The sequence below is a fragment of the Culex quinquefasciatus genome, chromosome 1 (genome assembly GCF_015732765.1).
Source record: "Culex quinquefasciatus strain JHB chromosome 1, VPISU_Cqui_1.0_pri_paternal, whole genome shotgun sequence".
NCBI lineage: Eukaryota > Metazoa > Arthropoda > Insecta > Diptera > Culicidae > Culex > Culex quinquefasciatus.
In genome coordinates this window covers 10,941,467-10,962,537 of record NC_051861.1, presented here as the reverse complement: position 1 = coordinate 10,962,537, position 21,071 = coordinate 10,941,467, and the positions used below count along the sequence as shown (strand labels likewise).

The 21,071-nt window shown below is 40.6% G+C and overlaps 1 protein-coding gene across 1 annotated transcript; it reads right to left on the bottom strand.

Annotated features, from left to right (window-relative positions):
* Positions 1-1,571: 1,571 nt before the first annotated feature.
* LOC6033955 (nuclear pore complex protein Nup98-Nup96) lies at positions 1,572-14,784 on the bottom strand. The gene is made up of 5 exons (XM_038249969.1): positions 14,075-14,784; positions 11,660-13,997; positions 2,524-5,168; positions 2,354-2,466; positions 1,572-2,292 (listed from the first exon to the last, which is right to left on the bottom strand). The coding sequence occupies exons 1-5, from the start codon at positions 14,358-14,360 to the stop codon at positions 1,975-1,977; spliced, it is 5,700 nt and encodes a 1,899-aa protein (XP_038105897.1). The 5' UTR covers positions 14,361-14,784; the 3' UTR covers positions 1,572-1,974.
* Between the last annotated feature and the right edge of the window lie 6,287 nt (positions 14,785-21,071).

The following is a 21,071-nucleotide window of genomic DNA, read 5'->3' as shown; positions in this document are numbered from 1 at the left end:
GTACGGTTCACATAAAATAAGAATTGAACAGTTTGGGGTAGGGTATGACTATGATCCACGAAAAAAATCCCTTGTAAAAATGTATTGTAACATTACCTAACGACCTATTTAATAAATTGTAGAATTGTTTGGGGAATGGAAAATGTACGGTTGCACCCTATTTGGTGTATTATTAAGATCATTAAGGAAAAATCATTCGACAAATGGTGACTGTATGGTTGTTGACTATGCGGGATACGAGCGAATATAATCTAATCTAGTCAAATCAAACCCTTGCGTTTGTTTTTTAGTATTTATTATCATTTGCAGTGCGCCATTGCATTAGAAAGCATAAAAACACCACAAACGTTAAACCGGCCAGGCCTACTGCGAAAGGTTTACAGCAGAGTTGATAGGCAATCAAACGTCAAAATTAACCCCCACTAGAGGGCGCTCAAACTTGGGGTAATGTTTTCATTATAACCTACAGCGAGTAAATTGGTTTGAAATTTGAAATTGTTTTATTTCATCATAAAATCGACATTAAAAGCAAATTATACCATTTTCAGGTAAGAAATAAATAGCTTAATTGATATAAACGAAAATATTTTTGTGATGGTCGATTTAACCTGTTCATTATCTGATTCAAAATAAGGGAATGTTTTAATCAACCAAAACATAACTAATCAATTGAGAATGTAGATTATTCAAGTGGACAAATATTTTTTAAAGTCATTTCTACCATAAAAGCAAAGATCTGCTTGAAAAATGATAATTGGATTGATTTTCAAAATTAGCAATCTAACCTATTGTCCGTTTCTTTCAAAGATACACGCCGCGCGGCATTTCAGAATGTGCCGCAGACACTGTTGCCAACGATTTTCTAAACTTTTGGTGCAATAAAGAACATTTCCGGCAACAACGCCATGCAATTCGAAGAAGAAGATCAACAAAAACAAAACGCACAGTATGGGATTTGACAGCGCGCATTTGCCGAAAGTGCGGCGCGTCGTTTCGAGGCTGGTTTGCCGCGTGTCTTTTTCGGGAATACGCGCAATACTTTTTGATTGCAAATTTGATTTTACATCGAAAAATGAAGTTGAAAATTTTGTGCGACCAATTTTTCGATTTAAAAACAAATCTGTTTTGATTCCAAAAATTCATAACACAGTCAAAGATTTTTTTCACATCCTGGATATTTCTGAAAAGTTGGCATTTGTTGTCCACCAAAACATATAAAAAAATAAAATTAATTAAAAATAGTATTTTTTTAAAGGGACCATCCATAAACCACGTGGACATTTTTTCGGGATTTTTTTTTCAGTGTAGTCCTTATTCATTTCTACAACTTTGCCGAAGACACCGAATCGAACAAAAAATTCCTTCAAGAGATACAGATTTTTCAATCTTAATACATCATTTTTGTATGGACAGCTGCCAAATTTGTATGAAAAATTATATGGGCATTCCGAAGGCACCAAAAAAAAATATCAAAATTAAAATTAATAATAAAAACCAATTTTGTAGAGAGTTGTTCCGAGGGAATTGGTATCTTCTGGAACGGAAGTCATCAAATAAAATAAAACATGGCATTTTTGTTTGTCGAATCACTATTATTGTTTCCAAATTTTACATATTATTCAAACCATTACAAAAATAGCATAATGATAGGTTCACATACTTAAGGCGATTAACTTAGATTAACCTGTTTTAATTATTGTTTATTTACTTTCCGTTGTCTTAAGCAAGCAAAACAAAACTCGTAGAATAAAGTTTGAAAGGGGGTGGAAAAGAATTAAATCGTAGGCTGTCGAATATTATTTGTGAGTTTGCATTAACATTTTCAACAAGTGAACTTTTCTCTCTTTTTAGTTATATATTTTTGCTGGGTGTTTGGGGATTGTGTGCTTACATCTTTCTATTGTGTCGTGTTTGATAACTGGGTGAATTTTAAAAATACACTTGATTAAAAGAAAACTTCTCCAACCTCTTTACTCACTGCTTCCTCAAATCCTCCGCCAGGAACGCCCCCAGCATGTGCTGCAACTCCTCGAGCGCGTACTCCTGCGGCAGGGGCAACTTTTCCAGCGCACTCCGTAGCAGGGCGCAGCTGTTGATGCGCGGGTCGGAGACGAAAAAGGACCGAATCAGGTACGCCAACCGTTGGGCGATTTCGCTCTGGCAGAGCCGGTGCTTCGGCGTCGGACACGGGAACATCTTGATCACCGAGCACAGGTCGGACAGTTTGGGCTTGAGCTGCTCGAGGCGCGCCTCGGCCACCTCGTCGTCGATCGCGTCCCGAATCAGGTCGAACTGGAAAGGGTTGGGAATTGTTAGTTATTGTCGGGGTTTTAAATTCAGTTGATTTTGCTACCTTTTCGTTCAACTCGATAAAGTCCTTCAGGATTTGTCCCTTGATGGACCAGTTGTAGATCTGCTTGACGTCCTCAAACTCTCCCAGCAGGGACTTCAAGTACGGGATGTCGTCTGCAAAACGCAAAATTAAAAATAAATTTACCTTAAAGTTAATGTTCCAGAACTCACCATTGATGACGCAATCCGGCGCCAGATGCTCCATGATGACGTCGTGCGCCTGGGACCACTGCTTCGCGGCCAGCAGATACTTGGCCTGCCGGTGGTAGTCGAACTGGCTGCCGGCGCGAACCGCCTTCGCCCAGTGGATCCAGCACTCGGGAATGCCCAACTCGGCCACGATGAACTGCTCGCGGGCGAGATACTCCACATCGTCGTCGGTTTCGTTGAGCTGGATGTGACGGTAGAGCAGGTCCTGGATGGCGAGTTCGCGGCGGGAGCGGTCGTTGAGGTGGAGCAGCACGTAGATGGACCAGTGCCAGAGGTCGTGGTTTTCCAGTTGGTTCGCGAAGGAGAGATGAAGTTGGCTGCGGGACAGTTCCGAGCAGTGTCGATAGCCGAGGGTTTCCAGGGTTTGGAGGAGGAACCAGGACAGACGGAAGTCCGAGGGGTCGGAGGTGTGGGTGGCCGGGTTGAGGAGGGCTTCCAGCGGGTGGGATCGTACGGAGAAGAGTTTGAGGAGGTGGAAGCGGATGTCTTGGATGGGTTTGGGGCTGGTCAGCTTGACGCGGGAGGTGTAGGAGGGCGTTGGTGGGAGGGCGAAGAACTCGCTGGCTTCGAAGGACTTTTCGTACGCGACGAGGGCGTCGGTTATGGAGGCGGTTGGCGAGCAGAGGTACCACAGGTGGAGGGCGAGGGACTTGAGCCAGTTGAGGTTCTCGAAGATGTTGATGGTTCCGTGGGTTGATGAGAGCAGTGGGATCCCGGCGATCAGCATGAACGCTTTGAGTCTACGCGGGTCGATGAACTTGTCGGCTTCTACCGTTTGCCACGAGCTCAACTGGTGCTGGATGAGCTGCCGGACGGTTGGACCTCCGGAGATCTGCGCCAGCAGCATCGCCAGATTGGTGTCGTTGCTCTCAAAAGCCAACTCGCATGCGTCCAAAACTTTGTGCGTGCCAATCAGCTCCAACAACTGGTCCAGATATTCCTGCTTTTTGGTCACCTTTTCCTTCGCGGACTGCTCCGTGACGACCTCCTCGATCCACTCGGAGAACAACTCTCGCCTGAACATGGTCGCCATGTGCGCGCTCTCCTCGACGTCCTCCAACTCTTCCCGGGCGCCCCACAACGCCGCACAAAGTGACCAAACCTCGACGCACAGCGCCTCAAACGAACAACTCCCGTCTGCAATCAACCGCGCCATCTCCAGATGATCTTCCAGCGCTTGATGCCGCCCGGATGCCACATAGTACGGGCACTCGCTACCTTCAACCTGCCGAACGTCGTCGTACTTCAGCTGAATCCTCAAATGATCCTCCACACTCTTCCGGAACTCCGGAATTACCGCGCACGACCGAATCTGCAACATCTGCAGCGCCGCCGGAGAAAAATCCTTCCCCAACCGCCCTCTGAAGAACCCACTCAACTCTCCAACGTTCACCACCGCGCCCTTCTTCAACTCCGCACAATTGTCCGCCGTGCTCAGCTGGACCAACGCCGCCGGGAAGCTCCAGCCAACCCGGAACTTGCGCCCATGAAAGAACGCCAAGTCACTTTTATTGTCCAAAAAGCGCGCCAAAATCGACCGTCCCATCGGGATGCAAAGGTCATTCGAGTGGACCAACTCCACCTTCGGCTTCACCACCAACGGCGCCGATCGCGGTCCAATCGGGCGCGGAATCTCCACCGCCGTCTCCTTCGGCGGACGCTTCGCCTGAATCTGCTGCGTCGACGTCGCAAACAAGCCCGGATAGCTGTCCAAACCTTCCGTCGTGTCAACCACCTTCGCCGACGGAGACTCCACCGTCATCGACGGCCTCATGTACAAGCTACTGGCCAACGTGCGACCCAACCCGAGATACGGCTTATTCGGCACCATCTGGTCCGGGCTGTCCCGCCCTCCATCGGTAATCTCCGAAATGACCGACCTTCTATCAAAGTCATCCTCCACGAAGAACGACGCCTTCATCAGCTGCAACTTGTGCGAGTCCTGGCCCAACCCCAGCGCCAACGCCGCCGTCGGACTCGTCGGATTCGCCATCGTCGTCGTCGTCGTGACGTCGTTCGTCATCACCGAGTAGTTGAACTCGTCCAGCGACTTCTCCGCCGCGGCCAGCGGCTTCTGCACCTTCTTCCTCATCGCAACCGGAACGCTCATCTTGCTCTTCTTCGGATCGACCGGCGCCCCACCCCCGTCCTCATCGTCATCGCTATCACTCAACCCGTACTTGGAAAAGTGCTCCACCTTGAACACCCAACTCCCGGTGTCCGGCCGGTACTCCAAGAACCTCGTATCGTGCTTGTCACACACCCGGCGCAGCTTGCCCTCGTAGTCCATCAGCGCCAGCCGCTGGGCGTCCTTGATCGGCTCGTGCAGGGCCTTATCGTGCGGCCACACCTGGTCCAGCGTAATCTGCGCCTTCCGGTTCAGGCCCTGCCCGACCGGCGGTTTGTTCTCGTCGTCCGGGTAGATGATGACCTCCTTGTGGCGGAAGTGCACGATCTCGTCCAGATTGAGGCCCGCCACGTCGATCGGCTCGTTGAAGTACACGTTGCCGTAGCCCCGGCGGCCGATCGTAAAGTTCGCCACCACGCAGCGGCCCTCCTCGTCCATCAGCTGCAGGATCTCGTCCAGCGACGGGATGGTGTAGTAGCTGGAAGGAAAAAAAAATAGGGGGGGGGGGGGGGGACCGGAGAGATTAGATCTGAGTGCTAACCCTATAAAAAAAATGTGACGTAACTGCTGCTTGTAAGGCCGACATTCACTCAAAATAGCCCGATAGTTAGTATAGGGGAGTGTTACTTTATTATGTCATAAAAGATCTTGAATTTTAGACCACTCTCCTGATCACCGAAATTTAAAAAAAAAAATAAGTTTTAGAATTTTATCTATTCAGAATTTGAGAAGTTCAATATTGAGCAATTCCAGCTCAAATCAGGAATTTTTCTAAGCCATTTTTGTGTATATGGAGCCAATAGTACTCGAAAATAACATTTGAGAAAGTCGTAAGGTATTTAAATATTTTTGTATTTTGCAATTTTAAAATTACTGTATCTCGAAGCCGTTGCATCGCATCAAAAGTGGTCAAAGATAAACTTGTAGGAAATTGGACGGGCTTTCTGAAAAAAAAATACACTGAAACAAAAATACACGCCACTTCTATAAGATTCTTCAGTTTTTTAATTTAAAAGTTAAATTTGATGGTGATGTCACGATTTTTTTTTTCGCTCAAAATTTTTGAGTAAATAGCCTAAAATGTTACAAAAAGACTCACGAAAAATGCAGGATGGTATGTCTGTCCTAAAAAAATTACAAAAATCATTTACTACAACTGTTTTTTTTTTTTAAGTGGTCTTAACGTCAAAATTTTCCAGAATCGATAGTGGGAATCGATTTCCTAGACAATTTTACATAAAAGTCTTTATATTGACCATTGCCCTAAATCCAATTCTTGGGAAGATACAGCGGTTTTAATAATAAAAATGTTGAAAAAATAGGTTTTTTGGTGGTTTTTGGCAATTTCTATATGACAGACTTGGTTTTTCAGTCTCGTAAATATTTTTACCAGAGAGCTCGTCCAATTTCCCATAAGTTTGTCTTTGACAGCATTTCAATTAAATTTATGGGCTTACAGATATAAGTTTAATTACATTGCTCATTACTGTAAATAGATTTATTTTTTTTCAGTGTGGTAGAAACCTGGTTAGTAAAGGTAGTAAATAAGCTTACGTAAATAATAAGACAAGTCAAATTGAAAAAATTGTCAAAGGCAAACTTATGGGAAATGGGACGAGCTTTCCGGTAAAAATATTTACGAGACAGAACAACGAAGTCTGTCATATATAAATTGCCAAAAACCACCAAAAAACCTATTTTTTCAACATTTTTATTTTTAATATCCAAGGATTGGACTTAGGGCAATGGTCAATATGGACCACTCTCCTGACCGCCGTAATTTGAAAAAATAGGTTTTAGAATTTCGGTTATTCAGAATTTGGCAAGTTTAACATTTTCGATTTTTGGAATTTTAGAACATTTTTTTTACTTTACGTATTTTAATTTAGGTAATTTTAAAATTAAATCACTACTCATCGCATCGGTTATTTAAAATTCAAGAATTTTTTGAATTTTTGAAATCTAAGATTTTTGTTTTCAAATTATGAATTTAGAAAATTTTAGAATTTTAAGATCTTAGAAATTTATGAATTTTAGAATTTAATAAATTTAGAATATAAGAATTCTATACTTTTTTAAAAATTTTAGAAACTCCAAATTTTTAAATATAGATTTTTTTAAATCCCAGATTAAATTAAATTTATGATTTTTTGGCGTTTTGCAATTTTAATTTTTTTAATGTTAGAATATAAAATTATATACATTTTTGATAATTATTTTGATAATTATTGATTTAAAAAACTTTTTTTTTTTTTCTTTTTTTGCAATTGTAATTATTTTGAAGTTGGAAATCAAGGAGTAATAAAATATTAGAACTTTTGGAATTGAAAAAAAAAATATATTGTAAACTTCTATATTTTCTCAACATTTTAAATTTTTGTTAATTTTTTATCCGTTTTTGAATTTTTATTATTTTGACTATTCCAACTTTGTTTTTTGAGAATTTTTGTAGCTTAGAAATCTGTTTTTTTTACTCAGAACTATTTTGTGTGAAAAGGGTCCCATTTAATATATTTAGGATACCTTCACGAGCGATTCGAAATCGTCTTTGAGAGGGATAAAAAAAATCTGTTGTATGAAATTGTCATGACATGTATGATCTCCATATTTCCCATCCGAAAGCAAAATTTGTAGCGGGTGAAGGAACACTTCGCATAGACGCTCTTGCTTCCATCACGACACTCAAACTCTTTCTTGTTGAATTTAATTTTAATAATTTAATTTTAAAAATTATTCTCAGCTTTTTTATTTGCATTATAGAATTTTAAAATTTTAATTTGTGTAATTTTAATATTAATCATTTCTTATCTAAAATGTTACAAAAAGACTCACGAAAAATGCAGGATGGTATGTCTGTCCTAAAAAAATTACAAAAATCATTTACTACAACTGTTTTTTTTTTTAAGTGGTCTTAACGTCAAAATTTTCCAGAATCGATAGTGGGAATCGATTTCCTAGACAATTTTACATAAAAGTCTTTATATTGACCATTGCCCTAAATCCAATCCTTGGGAAGATACAGCGGTTTTAATAATAAAAATGTTGAAAAAATAGGTTTTTTGGTGGTTTTTGGCAATTTCTATATGACAGACTTGGTTTTTCAGTCTCGTAAATATTTTTACCAGAGAGCTCGTCCAATTTCCCATAAGTTTGTCTTTGACAGCATTTCAATTAAATTTATGGGCTTACAGATATAAGTTTAATTACATTGCTCATTACTGTAAATAGATTTATTTTTTTTTTCAGTGTGGTAGAAACCTGGTTAGTAAAGGTAGTAAATAAGCTTACGTAAATAATAAGACAAGTCAAATTGAAAAAATTGTCAAAGGCAAACTTATGGGAAATGGGACGAGCTTTCCGGTAAAAATATTTACGAGACAGAACAACGAAGTCTGTCATATATAAATTGCCAAAAACCACCAAAAAACCTATTTTTTCAACATTTTTATTTTTAATATCCAAGGATTGGACTTAGGGCAATGGTCAATATGGAGACTTTTATGTAAAATTGTCTGGGGAATCGATTCCCACTATCGATTCTGTAAAATTTTGACGTTAAGACCACTTTTCAAAAAAAAAAAAACAGTTGTAGTAAATGATTTTTGTAATTTTTTTATGACAGACATACCATCCTGCATTTTTGGTGAGTCTTTTTGTAACATTTTAGGCTATTTCCTCAAAAAATTTGGGCGAAAAAAATTCGTAACATCATCATCAAATTTAACTTTTATACTTAAAAACTGAGAAATCTCATAGAAGTGGCGTGTATTTTTGTTTCAGTGTATTTTTTTCAGAAAGCCCGTCCAATTTCCTACAAGTTTGTCTTTGACCACTTTTTGATACGATGCAACGGCTTCGAGATACAGTAATTTTTAAATTGCAAAATACAAAAATATTTAAATACCTTACGACCAGCTCAAATGTTTTTTTCGGGTACTATTGGCTCCATATACACAAAAATGGCTTATATAGGCCTAGGATAACATGTCTACAAAGTTTCATTGAAATCTGAGAGGGTCGGGTACAAAAGTACCAGAAAAATTCCTGATTTGAGCTGGAATTGCTCTATTTCAGAATATTAAGCTTTTTTGGAATTTCAGAACTAAAAAAAATGTTTTTATTTTCAAATTAAATCTCTACTCATCGCGCCGGGTATTCAAGAATTCAAGGAGTTTAGAATTTAAAAATTCTTGAATTTTTGGTTTTTATAAACTTTAGAACTTATGATTTTTTTTTATATTCATGAATTTATCAAATTTCAGAATTTTGAGATCATAGAATTTTATGAAATTTAGAATAAAATGGATTCCGGATTTAAAAATTCTAGACTTTCAGAGTTTTAGAATCTCAGATTTTTTTTAAATCCCAGATTAAATTTGATTTTCGATTCTTTGGCGTTTTACAAATTTTATTTTTTTAGAACTTTAAAATTATAGTTTTTTTTTAATGTAAACTTATAATTTTCAAAGTTTAGACTTTTTTTTTTTGATTTTCAGAACTATTTAATTTGAGTTTTTTTTGTATTTAAGAATTTTTATGCTCTTGAATGTTTAGACCACTCACTTGACCACCGTAATTTAAAAACATATGTTTTAGAATTTTGGTTATTCAGAATTTGACAAGTTTAATATTTTAAAGTATAAGAATTTTTGGAATTTCTGTTATTCTGTTATTTCGGAAAAACTTATAATTTTCAAAGTTTAGATTTTTTTTTATTTTCAGGACTATTAAATTTTAGTTTTTTTTGTATTGTAGAATTTTTATACTCTAATTTTTAGACCACTCTCCTGACCGCCGTAATTTGAAAAAAATATATTTTAGAATTTTGGTTACTAAGAATTTGGCAAGTTTAATATTTTAAAATATTAGGATTTTTTGAATTTTAGAACATTTTTTTTACTTTACGTATTTTAGTTTAGGTAATTTTAAAAATAAATCACTGCTCATCGCATCGGTTATTTAAAATTCAAGAAGATTTTTTTTCAATTTATGAATTTAGAAAATTTTAGAATTTTAAGATCTTAGAAATTTATGAATTTTAGAATTTAATAAATTTAGAATATAAGAATTCTATAGGTTTTTTTTTAATTTTAGAAACTCCTAATTTTAAATTTTTGAGATTTTTTTTTAAATCCTAGATTAAATTAAATTTAAGATTTTTTGGCGTTTTACAATTTTTATTTTTTTAATGTTAGAATTTATAAAATTAAACATATTTTTTTAACCCTTTAAGGCCATGGCGAAATTTCCAAAACTATCCTATAATTTTCGTATAGAATCATTTTCCCGTCATCAACGAAAAAATGTATTTTTTTTAAATTTAGGTCTGAAAATGTTTTTTTTTTGCTTAGAATTTGATAAAGCTAAGAATTTTGAAGTCCAGAATTTTATAAGATTTTTGTCGAGTTTCAGAACTATTAAATTTGAGTTTTTTGTTTGTTTGTATTTTAGATGTTTTTAAGTAATTTGGAATTTTAGTGTTTGAGAATTAAAGTTTTTAGAAGTTTAACATTTTCGATTTTTTGATATTTTGAAAAAATAGAAATAAGAGTATTACAGTACTAAAATTTCATAATACTTATAATTTTCAATTGTTTGACTTCTGGACATTTTTTATTAACGAACTAATTTTTCTGAATTAAGTTTTTTTTCGCAATTTAGTGCATAAAATCAATAATTTCAGACTATTGTATAATTTATTAAGTTTTTTTTTTATTTTCAGTTTCTTGTTTTGATTTTTCTATTATTTTTTTTTGTAATTTTAGCATCTACCATCTTGTATTTTTTCGTGTTTGACAGTTCTGGAGTTTTTTTTTTTTTTGAAAAGGTCCAATAAACCAAATTTTCAGTTTTTGCTTTTTGGGTGTTTTTTAAAATCCCAGACTCAAGGCGGTTTCAAAAACACCCTAAAAGCAAAAACTGGAAATTTAGTTTATTGGACCTTTTCAAAAAAACTCCAGAGTTTCTCAAACTCGCAAAGAAAATGTATGCAGACTGATGATTCTGCAAACAAACAAAGCAGACAAAAGTGTTAGCGTGTTTTTTTTTGTTTTCAAAATTATGTATTTGAAATTAAATTTTTGAAAGCTGTGATTTTTTTAGAATTAAATCTATTTTTTTTGAAAATTGTATGATTTTTTTAAATTTAATAATTCAACAAATATTAATTATTGATTTTTAAAAACTTTTATTTACATTTTTTGCAATTGAAATTATTTGAAAATTAAGGAGTAATAAAATATTAGAACTTTTGGAATTGAAAAAAAAGTTTTATGTTGTAAACTTCTTTATTCTCTCAAAATTTTAAATTTTTGAGAATTTTTGTAGCTTAGAAATCTGTTTTTTTTACTCAGAACTATTTTGTGTGAAAAGGGCCCCATTTTATTCAGGGAAAATCATTTAATATATTTAGGATACTTTCACGAGCGATTCGAAATCATCTTTGAGAGGAATTAAAAAAAATCTGTAGTATGAAATTGTCATGACATGTATGATCTCCATACCTCCCAAAGCAAAATTTGTAGCGGGTGAAGGAACACTTCGCATAGACGCTCTTGCTTCCATCACGACACTAAAACTCTTTCTTGTTGAATTTATTTTTAATAATTTAATTTTAAAAAATATTCTCAGATTTTTATATTTTTTATTTGCCTTATAGAATTTTAGAATTTTAAAATTTTAATTTGTGTTATTTTAAAATTAATCATTCTTGAAATGTTTAATTTTTGAATTTTGCAACATTTTGACTGAAAAAGTACCAATTTTATGTAAAAATAATGTACCTAATTTTGTCAAAAATAAATTATTCATAAAGCTGACTTCTTGCGCTAAAATCTAAAAAAAAATACTTCTGATTGCTCTACATCGACCAACTAACAATAAATGTCAACCCGACAAGCAAACATTACGTCCGCTTTCTTACGGGGCAGTTGGTCGAATCTAGTGTTGAGTGATAATTTTGAAACTCACCCCGCTCGCCGCAGCACAATCCCCGTCGGGTGCGGTTCCGCTTCGTCCGCCGACACCGACACCGCGGAAAGATCCGTGACGGTCGCGTTGACGGTTTCGTTCAGGAAGGACCGGTTCGACCCGGACAGCAGCGAATCGTTCATGTTGATCGGCGAGGTCGAACTGACCGAGTCCTTTTTGGTTGAGGTGGCCGCCGCCGCCGCTGCTCCCCCGGTCGCCATCGTTGAAGAGGAGGACGGTTGATTGGGTGGGGAGGAGGTGGAGGAATCGAGGGATGGTTCTTTGGTGGGTTCGGGACGGGAGGGTGGTTGGGTTGAGGGGGCGAACTCCTTGAGGGTGCTGTCCAGGATGGACTCGGAGTGGAGTTGGGCTTGGCGTGCCTTTTCCAGGGCGTTCGATTGGAGCCAGGAGACGCGACGGGAGGTGTCGGGGTTGGGGCCGGGCTCGCGGTCGGTTGGGATCTGGTTCTGGAAGGTTTCCTTGGCGGAGTCGTTGAGTTGGGAGGTGGCGGCGGCTAGGGAGGATCGGTTTTGGATGGTGATTGTTGGGGTGGCGGATTTGGGCTTGATGATGAGTCGCTTGGCGTTCGGCTTGAGGGAGAAGGACTCTTCCAGGGTGCTGTCGTACTCTTCGAGGCCTTCGAAGAGGGATTTCTTGGAGAGGGTGGCGGCGCCGACGGGTTTGACCTTGACGCCGGAGCCGGTGACTTTGGGGGAAACCTTGAACTGCTGGTTGGCGCCTTCGAGGATGGCTTTTTGGGCGGATGGGTTGGTCGGTTTGAGCGAATCTTCCGAAGCTCCCGAGAGGGGTTTGATGTCCTTGAAGATGGGGTTGTCGCCGTACGGGGAGGTGACCATAGCCAGGATCTGCTGATGGATTGGGACGGCAGCTTGGGCTGGTTGACCTTGGGCGCCTCCGAGGACGGTGTTGTTGCCGATTCCGCCAAAGGAACTCGTGCCGAGGCCGCCGAAGGTGTTCGTTCCGCCTCCTAGCGTGGAAGTGTTTCCAAACAGGCTGGTCGTTCCGAGTCCGCCGGGTTTGTTGGCGGTGTTGCCGAACAGCGAGCCGGAACCGGTGCCAAAGTTGAGTCCTCCGCCGAAGGTGCTGCCCGTCGAGGTGGCCGTGTTGAGGCCAAACGTTGGCGCTGCCGGTTTGTTGAAGGTTCCTCCGAAGAGCGATCCTCCGGCAGTGCTTGTGGCCGTTCCGAAGCTTCCAAAGGCGGGAGCTGTTGAAGTTGGGTTTTGGCCGAAGCTGCTTCCCAGCGGAGCGAACGTGTTGGCCGGTTTGGCTCCGAAGAGGCCACCTCCCGTGGCGGTGTTGGTCGCCGTGTTCGAACCAAATCCGAAGCTGGTTTGAGTTGTTTGCGCACCGAGTCCTCCAAACGCACTTTGTCCAGGTGCGGCGGTTGTGGTTCCACCGGAGAACAATCCCCCAGCGGGTTGCGCTTGGTTCTGCGTGCCGAATCCTCCAAACGTGGACTGCGGTTGGCCGAAAGTGTTGGTGGCCGCCGGTTGAGGCTGCGTTTGTCCAAAAAGACCCGTCGTTGCCTGTCCAAAAGCGGGTTTGGCCTGACCAAGTCCTCCAAACGTGCTGGTGTTGGTTTGGCCAAGCCCTCCGAAACTGGTGTTGGCCGCGGTCGTTCCGAACGTCTTTCCAAAGGTGCTTCCTGTCGCAGCTCCAAATGCCGGTGCCGCCGTCGTTCCGAAGGTGTTGGTCGTGGTTCCTCCGAACAGACCCGTGCTCGGTTGGGAAGTTGTGGTCGTTCCAAACAGCGATTGCGTCGGCTGAGCCGCTGGTGCTCCAAACGGAGTAGCCGCCGGCGTTGCCCCGAAGAATCCTCCCGGAGTCGCACCCGCTTGCGGTCCCTTCCGATTCGCTTGATAATCCTCAATCCTAAGCTCCTCAACCGACTTGTTTTCGTACTCCTTCATGAACGTAATGCAATGCTGCTTCGTCTGGACCTGGTTCGATTGCCCGTTCTTCATCAACGTATCCGTCGAGGGCGTCGGCTGGTACTTGACCACGGCGGTTCCATTGCCGGCTCCGACGACGGGAGTTGCCGCTCCGAAAGCCGGCTTGGCCGCCCCAAACAAACCACCTCCAGCTTGGGTCTGTCCTCCGAAAAATCCTCCCGTCGTGGTTTGACTCGTGCTGGCCGCTCCAAACAACGACGTCTGCGCTGCCGGCTGGCCAAACGCCCCAAACCCGGCAGGCTTGGTCGCTCCAAACGCCGAATTGTTGTTATTATTCCCAAACAGTGACGTATTCGGTGCCGTGTTATTCTGCGTACCAAACAGGGACGTCTGCTGGGGTTGCTGCTGCTGGGGCTGCCCGAAAGCTGAAATCGAAAAAAACATTCATGAATTTTCCTGTCCGCAAATTGCGTCTTAACATTAGTGCAGTGACGTCACCCACCTCCAAATCCGCCCTGCGTCGTCGTGGTCGCTCCGAAGGCCGGCGCCGCACTAGTGCTCGCCCCAAACAAACCCCCCGCGGGTGCCGTTTGGCCAAACAGCGACGGAGCGGCCTGCGGCGTCCCGAAAGCCGGAGTCGCCCCGAACGCTCCCACCGTCGTGGCCGGTTTGCCAAAGGTACTGTTGGCCGCCCCGAACGGACTGGCCGTTGCCTGGTTGCTCCCGAACGTTCCGAACCCACCGGTCGTACCGGTCGTCCCGAATCCGCCCGGTTTTGCACCAAACATCGCGATTCAAACTTTTTTTTCTTTATTTACCAAACAAAACAACAAGTTCCAAAACTTTCACCAACTTGATTTGTTTTGAAATCGCTGCCGTCTGTCAAAGTGACACATCAGTGCGAGGGACAAAAACGCGCCAACATAACCTCACACTTTTGCGAAAAGAAAAAAAATAAACCACCAAGAAAAAGGAAATCGATTTTTGACCTCCGAACGCGATTCCGAAAACTACGGCACAATCCAACGGCAATCCGGAGCCGTTTTCGAGCGGATTTCAGCGGAGAATCGAGATCGGCGGCAGCTGCGAGAGGTTTTGGTCGCTTCCAGCCGGTTTTACGGTGATTTTTCACTGTTTTTGCTGCTCGAAAGTGCACTCTCTTCACGCGCGTTGACACTCGGGCGGCGGTGGAATTGATTTCGGTTTGACTTGAGTTTGACAACTGTCAAGGGGGTAGAGCGATGCAACGCGCAACAGAATGCCATGTCGCGCTACATTTTTGATGTTGCGTCTGTGCGGCATCAAAGTTAACCCAGACTCCAGAGAGAAGGTTAAAGGTAAGAACAAGATTGTCCGTCAGGCCTGAACGCAAACGCATAATTTTGCGCCTGGTTCATAGCCTGCCGGTCATCGACCATTGAACAAAGCAACCTCTGCAGATTGTTCGACTGACAGTTGATGGAAAAATCGAACTGGCACAGCGTTCTGCGTTCACCACTGCGTCGAACGGACAATCTTGTTCTTAGCTTAACCGTCTGCTAAATAGGGTTCCAAAGCCCTGTATGAATTTGTATACGCAGAAAAATAAGGCATATTTGAAACAATAAAACGTTTTGTTGATTTGAAAATCAAGATTATTATTGAAACAACGCTTAACGCCAAAGCACCTTTTTCAAAATAACAAAAGATTTTTGTGGAATTGAGAAAATCAAGGTTTGTTTCAACGCAAAATCGGCGTTGATTATATTCAACAAAAATTTTGTTGAATCAAACCTCGTGCAGGCTGATTCTACAAAATATTTTTCGGCGTGTATGTACAACGGTAAAAACCTCGGTAAAAACCAAGCCTAAATAAGTTGACAAGACAACAGACAACCTTTTTTCGATGGATCAACAATGATCCCCTTGGAACGAGCTGTCAAGTAGGTCCTTTTCTGTCAAGAAAAGCCGTGAAGTTAATCCATTTTAAAGCCTTTGCGGTCGTTCAAGGGGTCATTTCACTCAGACAAATAAGCTTTATCGTTGTAAACAAAAATGTCACAAATTTAAGCTTAATTTTAGGACCAAATTCTTGGGTTATTTTGAAAAGGTTCTTTAATATATATATATATTTTTTTTTTCATAACATTATTTTTAAAACTATTGTGTTTCATATGTTTATATTGCGCGTATTCCCGAGAAAAACACGCCAGCCTCGGAACGACGCGCCGCACTTTCAGCAAATGCGCGCTGTCAAATCCCGTACTGCACGTTTTGTTTTTGTTGATCTTCTTCTTCGAATCACCTGGCATTGTTGGCAGGTACGTTTTTAATTGGGTACTAAAGCCCTATGCCAATTTTCATGTACAACTGTAAAAAACACGATTAAAAACCATTTCTGATCACTTTTTTTCATTTTAATGCAAAAAAAAAATATTGTCAAGACAACATTTTTTTGATGGATCAACTATGGTCCCCTTGGAACGAGCTGTCAAGTAGGAGCTTTTCTGTCAAGAAGGACCGCGAGGTTAATTTTTCAAAATTGATTTTAAAATCCATTTTAAACTCTTTGTGGTCGTACAAAGGGTCATTGTAATCAGAAAAATAAGCTTTATCGCTGTGAACAATAATATCAGCAATCTAAGCTTCATTTTAGGACCCAATTGCACCAAAAGTGCAAAAAAATGGCTGGCAACAATGTCTACGGCACATTCTGAAATGCCGCGCGGCGTGTATCTTTGAAAGAAATGGACAATAGCTCCTAATCATTGAAAACTCTAGAATGGGACCCTAAAATGAAACTTAGATTGATGATATTATTGTTTACAGCGATAAAGCCTATTTTTCTGAGTACAATGACCGAGACAATGACCCTTTGTGCGACCACAAAGTGTTTAAAATGGATTTTGAAATCAATTTTGAAAAATTAGCCTCACGGTCCTTCTTGACAGAAACGCTCCTACTTGACAGCTCGTTCTAAGGGGACCATAGTTGATCCATCGAAAAAATGTTGCCTTGTCAAAAAAAAATTTGCGTTAAAATGAAAAAAAAATGATCAGAAATGGTTTTCAATCGTGTTTTTTACCGTTGTACATAAAAATTGACATTGGGCTTTAGTACCCAATTGTAATCAGAAAAATAAGCTTTCACGTTGTAAAAAATTACATCAGCAATCAGCAAGATTTTAAAAATTATTTTTTTTAGAATTGGTAAACTCAAAATTCATATATGAATAATATTATAATTGAATAAAATCGACCATTTGAATTCGGTAATTCAGGAATAAACAACTCGAAAATTTTAATCAAAAATTCAAAATTACAAATTTATTAAAAAATTTAGAATTTTGAAAATTTCATAATTGGGTACTAAAGCCCTATGTCAATTTTTATGAACAACGGTAAAAACACGATAAAAAACCCATTTCTGATCACTTTTTTTCATTTTAATGCAAAATTTTTTTTTGACAGGACTACATTTTTTCGATGGATCAACTATGGTCCCCTTGAAACGAGCTGTCAAGTAGGAGCTTTTCTGTCAAGAAGGACCGCGAGGTTAATTTTTCAAAATTGATTTAAAAATCCATTTTAAACTCTTTGTGGTCGTACAAAGGGTCATTGTACTCAGAAAAATAAGCTTTATCGCTGTAAACAATAATATCAGCAATCTAAGCGTCATTTTAGGACCCAATTCTAAAATATCAGATTTTTAGAATTTTGCTGACATTGTACCGGTGAAATATGTTGGCTGACATATCGGGCAGTCCAAGGGCTGTCAACCAAAAAAGCTCGAGACTATTTTAGAATTGTAGAATCCTAGAGTTTTAAATTCCAGAATGTTTGATTTTTTTAATTTTTGAATTTTATAATTTTTGATTTTTAGAATGGTATAATTATAGAGTAATTAGCGAGATTGGACCTTTAAAAATAGCTCCATATTTATTAATAAGTTTCCAATATGTTTATCAGACGCATCATCAGATACTGCTAGATATGCCAACACTAGGTGTTCGATGGAAAAAACATGCAGTTCAGCTCCAAGGTATATAGATTAGATAAGGTAAGGCAGGTTTTCAAGCTGTCAAAATAGTTATAACAGTGACTATAGTTAGCACGAAACAGGATTTTATACGGAGAATTGCAGAAAAGTTAAAATTTGACCATTTTCCGGGCAAATTTCAACGGATTTTTGCTTTCCTCACCTCACTCAGGCAAGGCTATAAAATCACTCGAAAAATGAACTTCTAAAATACACCTCTTAGATATACCTTCACGTATACCTATCGACTCAGAATCAAATTCTGAACAAATATCTGTGGGGATGTGTGTAGACATGATTTTTTTCCACACGATTATCTCAGAACTGGCTGAACCGACTTTGGCCGGATCCGCCTTATTCTATTCCTTTTGGGGTCCCCTAAGACCCTATTGAATTTTATTCTGTTTAGTGAAGTACTTTTAAAGTTATGCCAAAAAAATTTTTTTTGTAGCTGGAAAAAAGGTTGATTTTTGCATAACCTCAAAGGCCGGGTCTTTTTGCTTACGCGCTAGAGTCGCGCAGCATGCATATCGCCCGGTTGCACACTGCTTAAGCAGTGTCTGTGTCTCTTCTGGAAAAAGTCTGTACTAATTATGTTGCTGAATGCATCATTTTGTCTTGACAAAGATTTACACGAACTTTTTACTGAAATATACAACTCATGAGACATTGTTTACTAAGTCTAGGGGCACAGCATGCAATTCCATCGTGCACCTAATGTTGGCATATCAGCACTTTTAAATTCAATTACAGCCCCCCTTTCTCCTTTATTTTGGAGAGTTGGTTAAAAAATTAAAAATTGCTGTTTTGGTAAAATCAATCATTATAAAAAAATTAAATGAAAAAAAAATAATTAAAAAACTAAATCAAAAAATTAAATAAAAAAATCTTAAATTAATTTGTAAATACATCGTGAATGTGAGGAAGGCACCAGGTAAGGTGGATTAAGTAACGTTTTTTTCTGTTGGGTACACTGAAGATAAGAATTACACCAAAAAGTGTAGAATCCAACCATTTTCGCACAAGACCACGCTTGAACCATCGTGCCGTGTAAACAGCCCGGAACACATTGGCTGGATTCTGGGCAAAAACGCATACAATGTGTAAATTTTGATTCGGCAGTAGCCCCCTGGTGGCAAAAATGGAAGGCTCTTGGATAGCGGGAATATTGTGCTGCCATCTATTAGTGGATAGAAAAATGTTCTTTTAATTTTATGGGTACTTTGAAATTTAAAAAAAGTACTGATTTTTTTATTTCACAAAATTATTTAATATATCTCGCAATCTCCGTAGGTCACTCGATGAACCGCCGAGTCGACATGGATGAACTAGTGGCCTGAACCATCAACTACTTCCGGAGAGCCTTCGCTATTGCTATGACGGGTTGCGTGTTGTTTTCCCCTGATGGCTGCAACTGTTCCGGGGAACTTGGCCAAAACTATCGCCGACGTCAGTCTTTGTCGTTTTAGTTGGGTACTGACACACGCCTCCAGTTTAGTAACCGTTACCACCGGCTTGTAGCACCGCTCGTGGCGGCAGACCTGCGAGCCGACCCAAGGAAACTACACGATGGAGCTGAGCCGGCACAGCCGTGGTTGCCGACTGTGTGGGTCCAGATTCCGTCAGGGAAATCGTCTGCCGAGGATGACCAGTGCGGACTGACATCCGATCAGGCCGATCGTCATCCGAGGAAAGAGGACGAGAGCTGAACCTGCTTTGCCAGCTGTCACTGAACCGTTCGTGTGGCTGCGTCCATGCGCTGTCAGCGCATGGCTGCGTCGAGCCCAGCATACGAGGGGCCTATTCGACTACATTCAATGGAGTGCGTTCGCATTCACCGCAACAGGGTGTATCACACCACACATCTCTCCTCTCCTCCATAAAAAAACAAAATCTTCATTCATTAGCTGCTAGCCCATGACTCGGTCAACTGTTTTTTCATCTCAGCATTAAAGCTGTCGTAGTCGTGATATTCAAACCTATCCAATATTTCTCTAAAACACTCAGTTATAAAAGATTAAATTAGGGTCAGATAAACATCATCTAACTCTGAAAAGATTAAAAAAAATATATAACTGCTATGGAAGTGGGAACATACATAATCAGACACCCAGATATTACTGCCTTTCTCTATCTACCTTTCACTCTCTCTCTCTCTATCTACCTTTATCTCTCTCTCTCTATCTACCTTTATCTCTCTCTCTCTCTATCTACCTTTATCTCTCTCTCTATATCTACATTTATCTCTCTCTCTACCTTTCTACCTCTCTATCTCTCTCTACCTTTCTCTCTCTCTACCTTTATCTCTCTCTTTATACCTTTTCTCTCTCTTTATACCTTTTCTCTCTCTCTCTACCTTTCTCTCTCTCTACTTTTCTCTCTGTCTTCCTCTCTATTTCCCTGTTTTTAACAGTTCCTTCTTTATACAACTATGCTTGTTCATTCTAACACATTTCCTCCACTTGTTTTCCAAACGCAATTCTTTGCTATCTTCTAGCCCAAGTTTACGCTTAAAAGTTCACTGCTTAGCGTATCATTAACATCCTATCACAGCTTTGGCATCAATTTTTCACGAGAGCATTCGAGACAATATAGCCTTCTTCACAAAACAACCTCAGTTACGAACAATTTAGCCTTATGTTTGTTTCAGACTATTCAGCCCCAGTGAGTAAGTCTGGATCACAATTTTCTAATATAGTAACAACAATAACGGCATTTCAGATTATTACCACGTCAAACCGGCCTACCGTGCCCACGCGACTCAATCTTATCTTAGAACAATCGCGGCCTTCCAGGCTATTTACCGCGACGGGCCCATCTGACCTCCGTGCCCAACGCGATTCTTTTTTCCTTGGAACAATCGCGGCCTTCCAGGCTATTTACCACGGCGGTTCAATCAGAACCACCGTGCCCAACGCGATTAAATGTTCCACTAATCGCGGCCTTCCAGGCTACTTCCCACGGCAGGCCCATCTGACCTCCGTGCCCAACGCGATTCTTTTTTTTCTTGGAACAATCGCGGCCTTCCAGGCTATTTACCACGGCGGGTCAATCAGACCCACCGTGCCCAACGCGATAACATGTTCCACTAATCGCGGCCTTCCAGGCTACTTACCACGGCAGGCCCATCTGACCTCCGTGCCCAACGCGATTCTTTTTTTCTTGGAACAATCGCGGCCTTCCAGGCTATTTACCACGGCGGGTCAATCAGACCCACCGTGCCCAACGCGATAAAATGTTCCGCTAATCGCGGCCTTCCAGGCTACTTACCACGGCAGGCCCATCTGACCTCCGTGCCCAACGCGATTCTTTTTTCTTGGAACAATCGCGGCCTTCCAGGCTATTTACCACGGCGGGTCAATCAGACCCACCGTGCCCAACGCGATAACATGTTCCACTAATCGCGGCCTTCCAGGCTACTTACCACGGCAGGCCCATCTGACCTCCGTGCCCAACGCGATTCTTTTTTTTCTTGGAACAAT

What these genes read in the sequence shown, in the direction of transcription:
- LOC6033955 (XM_038249969.1), bottom strand. Translation starts at nt 14,360, where the DNA reads ATGTTTGGTGCAAAACCGGGCGGATTCGGGACGACCGGTACGACCGGT. An exon ending in GACGCAGGGCGGATTTGGAG is followed by an intron (nt 13,998 to 14,074) that starts GTGGGTGACGTC and finishes TTTCGATTTCAG; the next exon opens with CTTTCGGGCAGCCCCAGCAG. An exon ending in GCCGGATTGCGTCATCAATG is followed by an intron (nt 2,467 to 2,523) that starts GTGAGTTCTGGA and finishes TGCGTTTTGCAG; the next exon opens with ACGACATCCCGTACTTGAAG.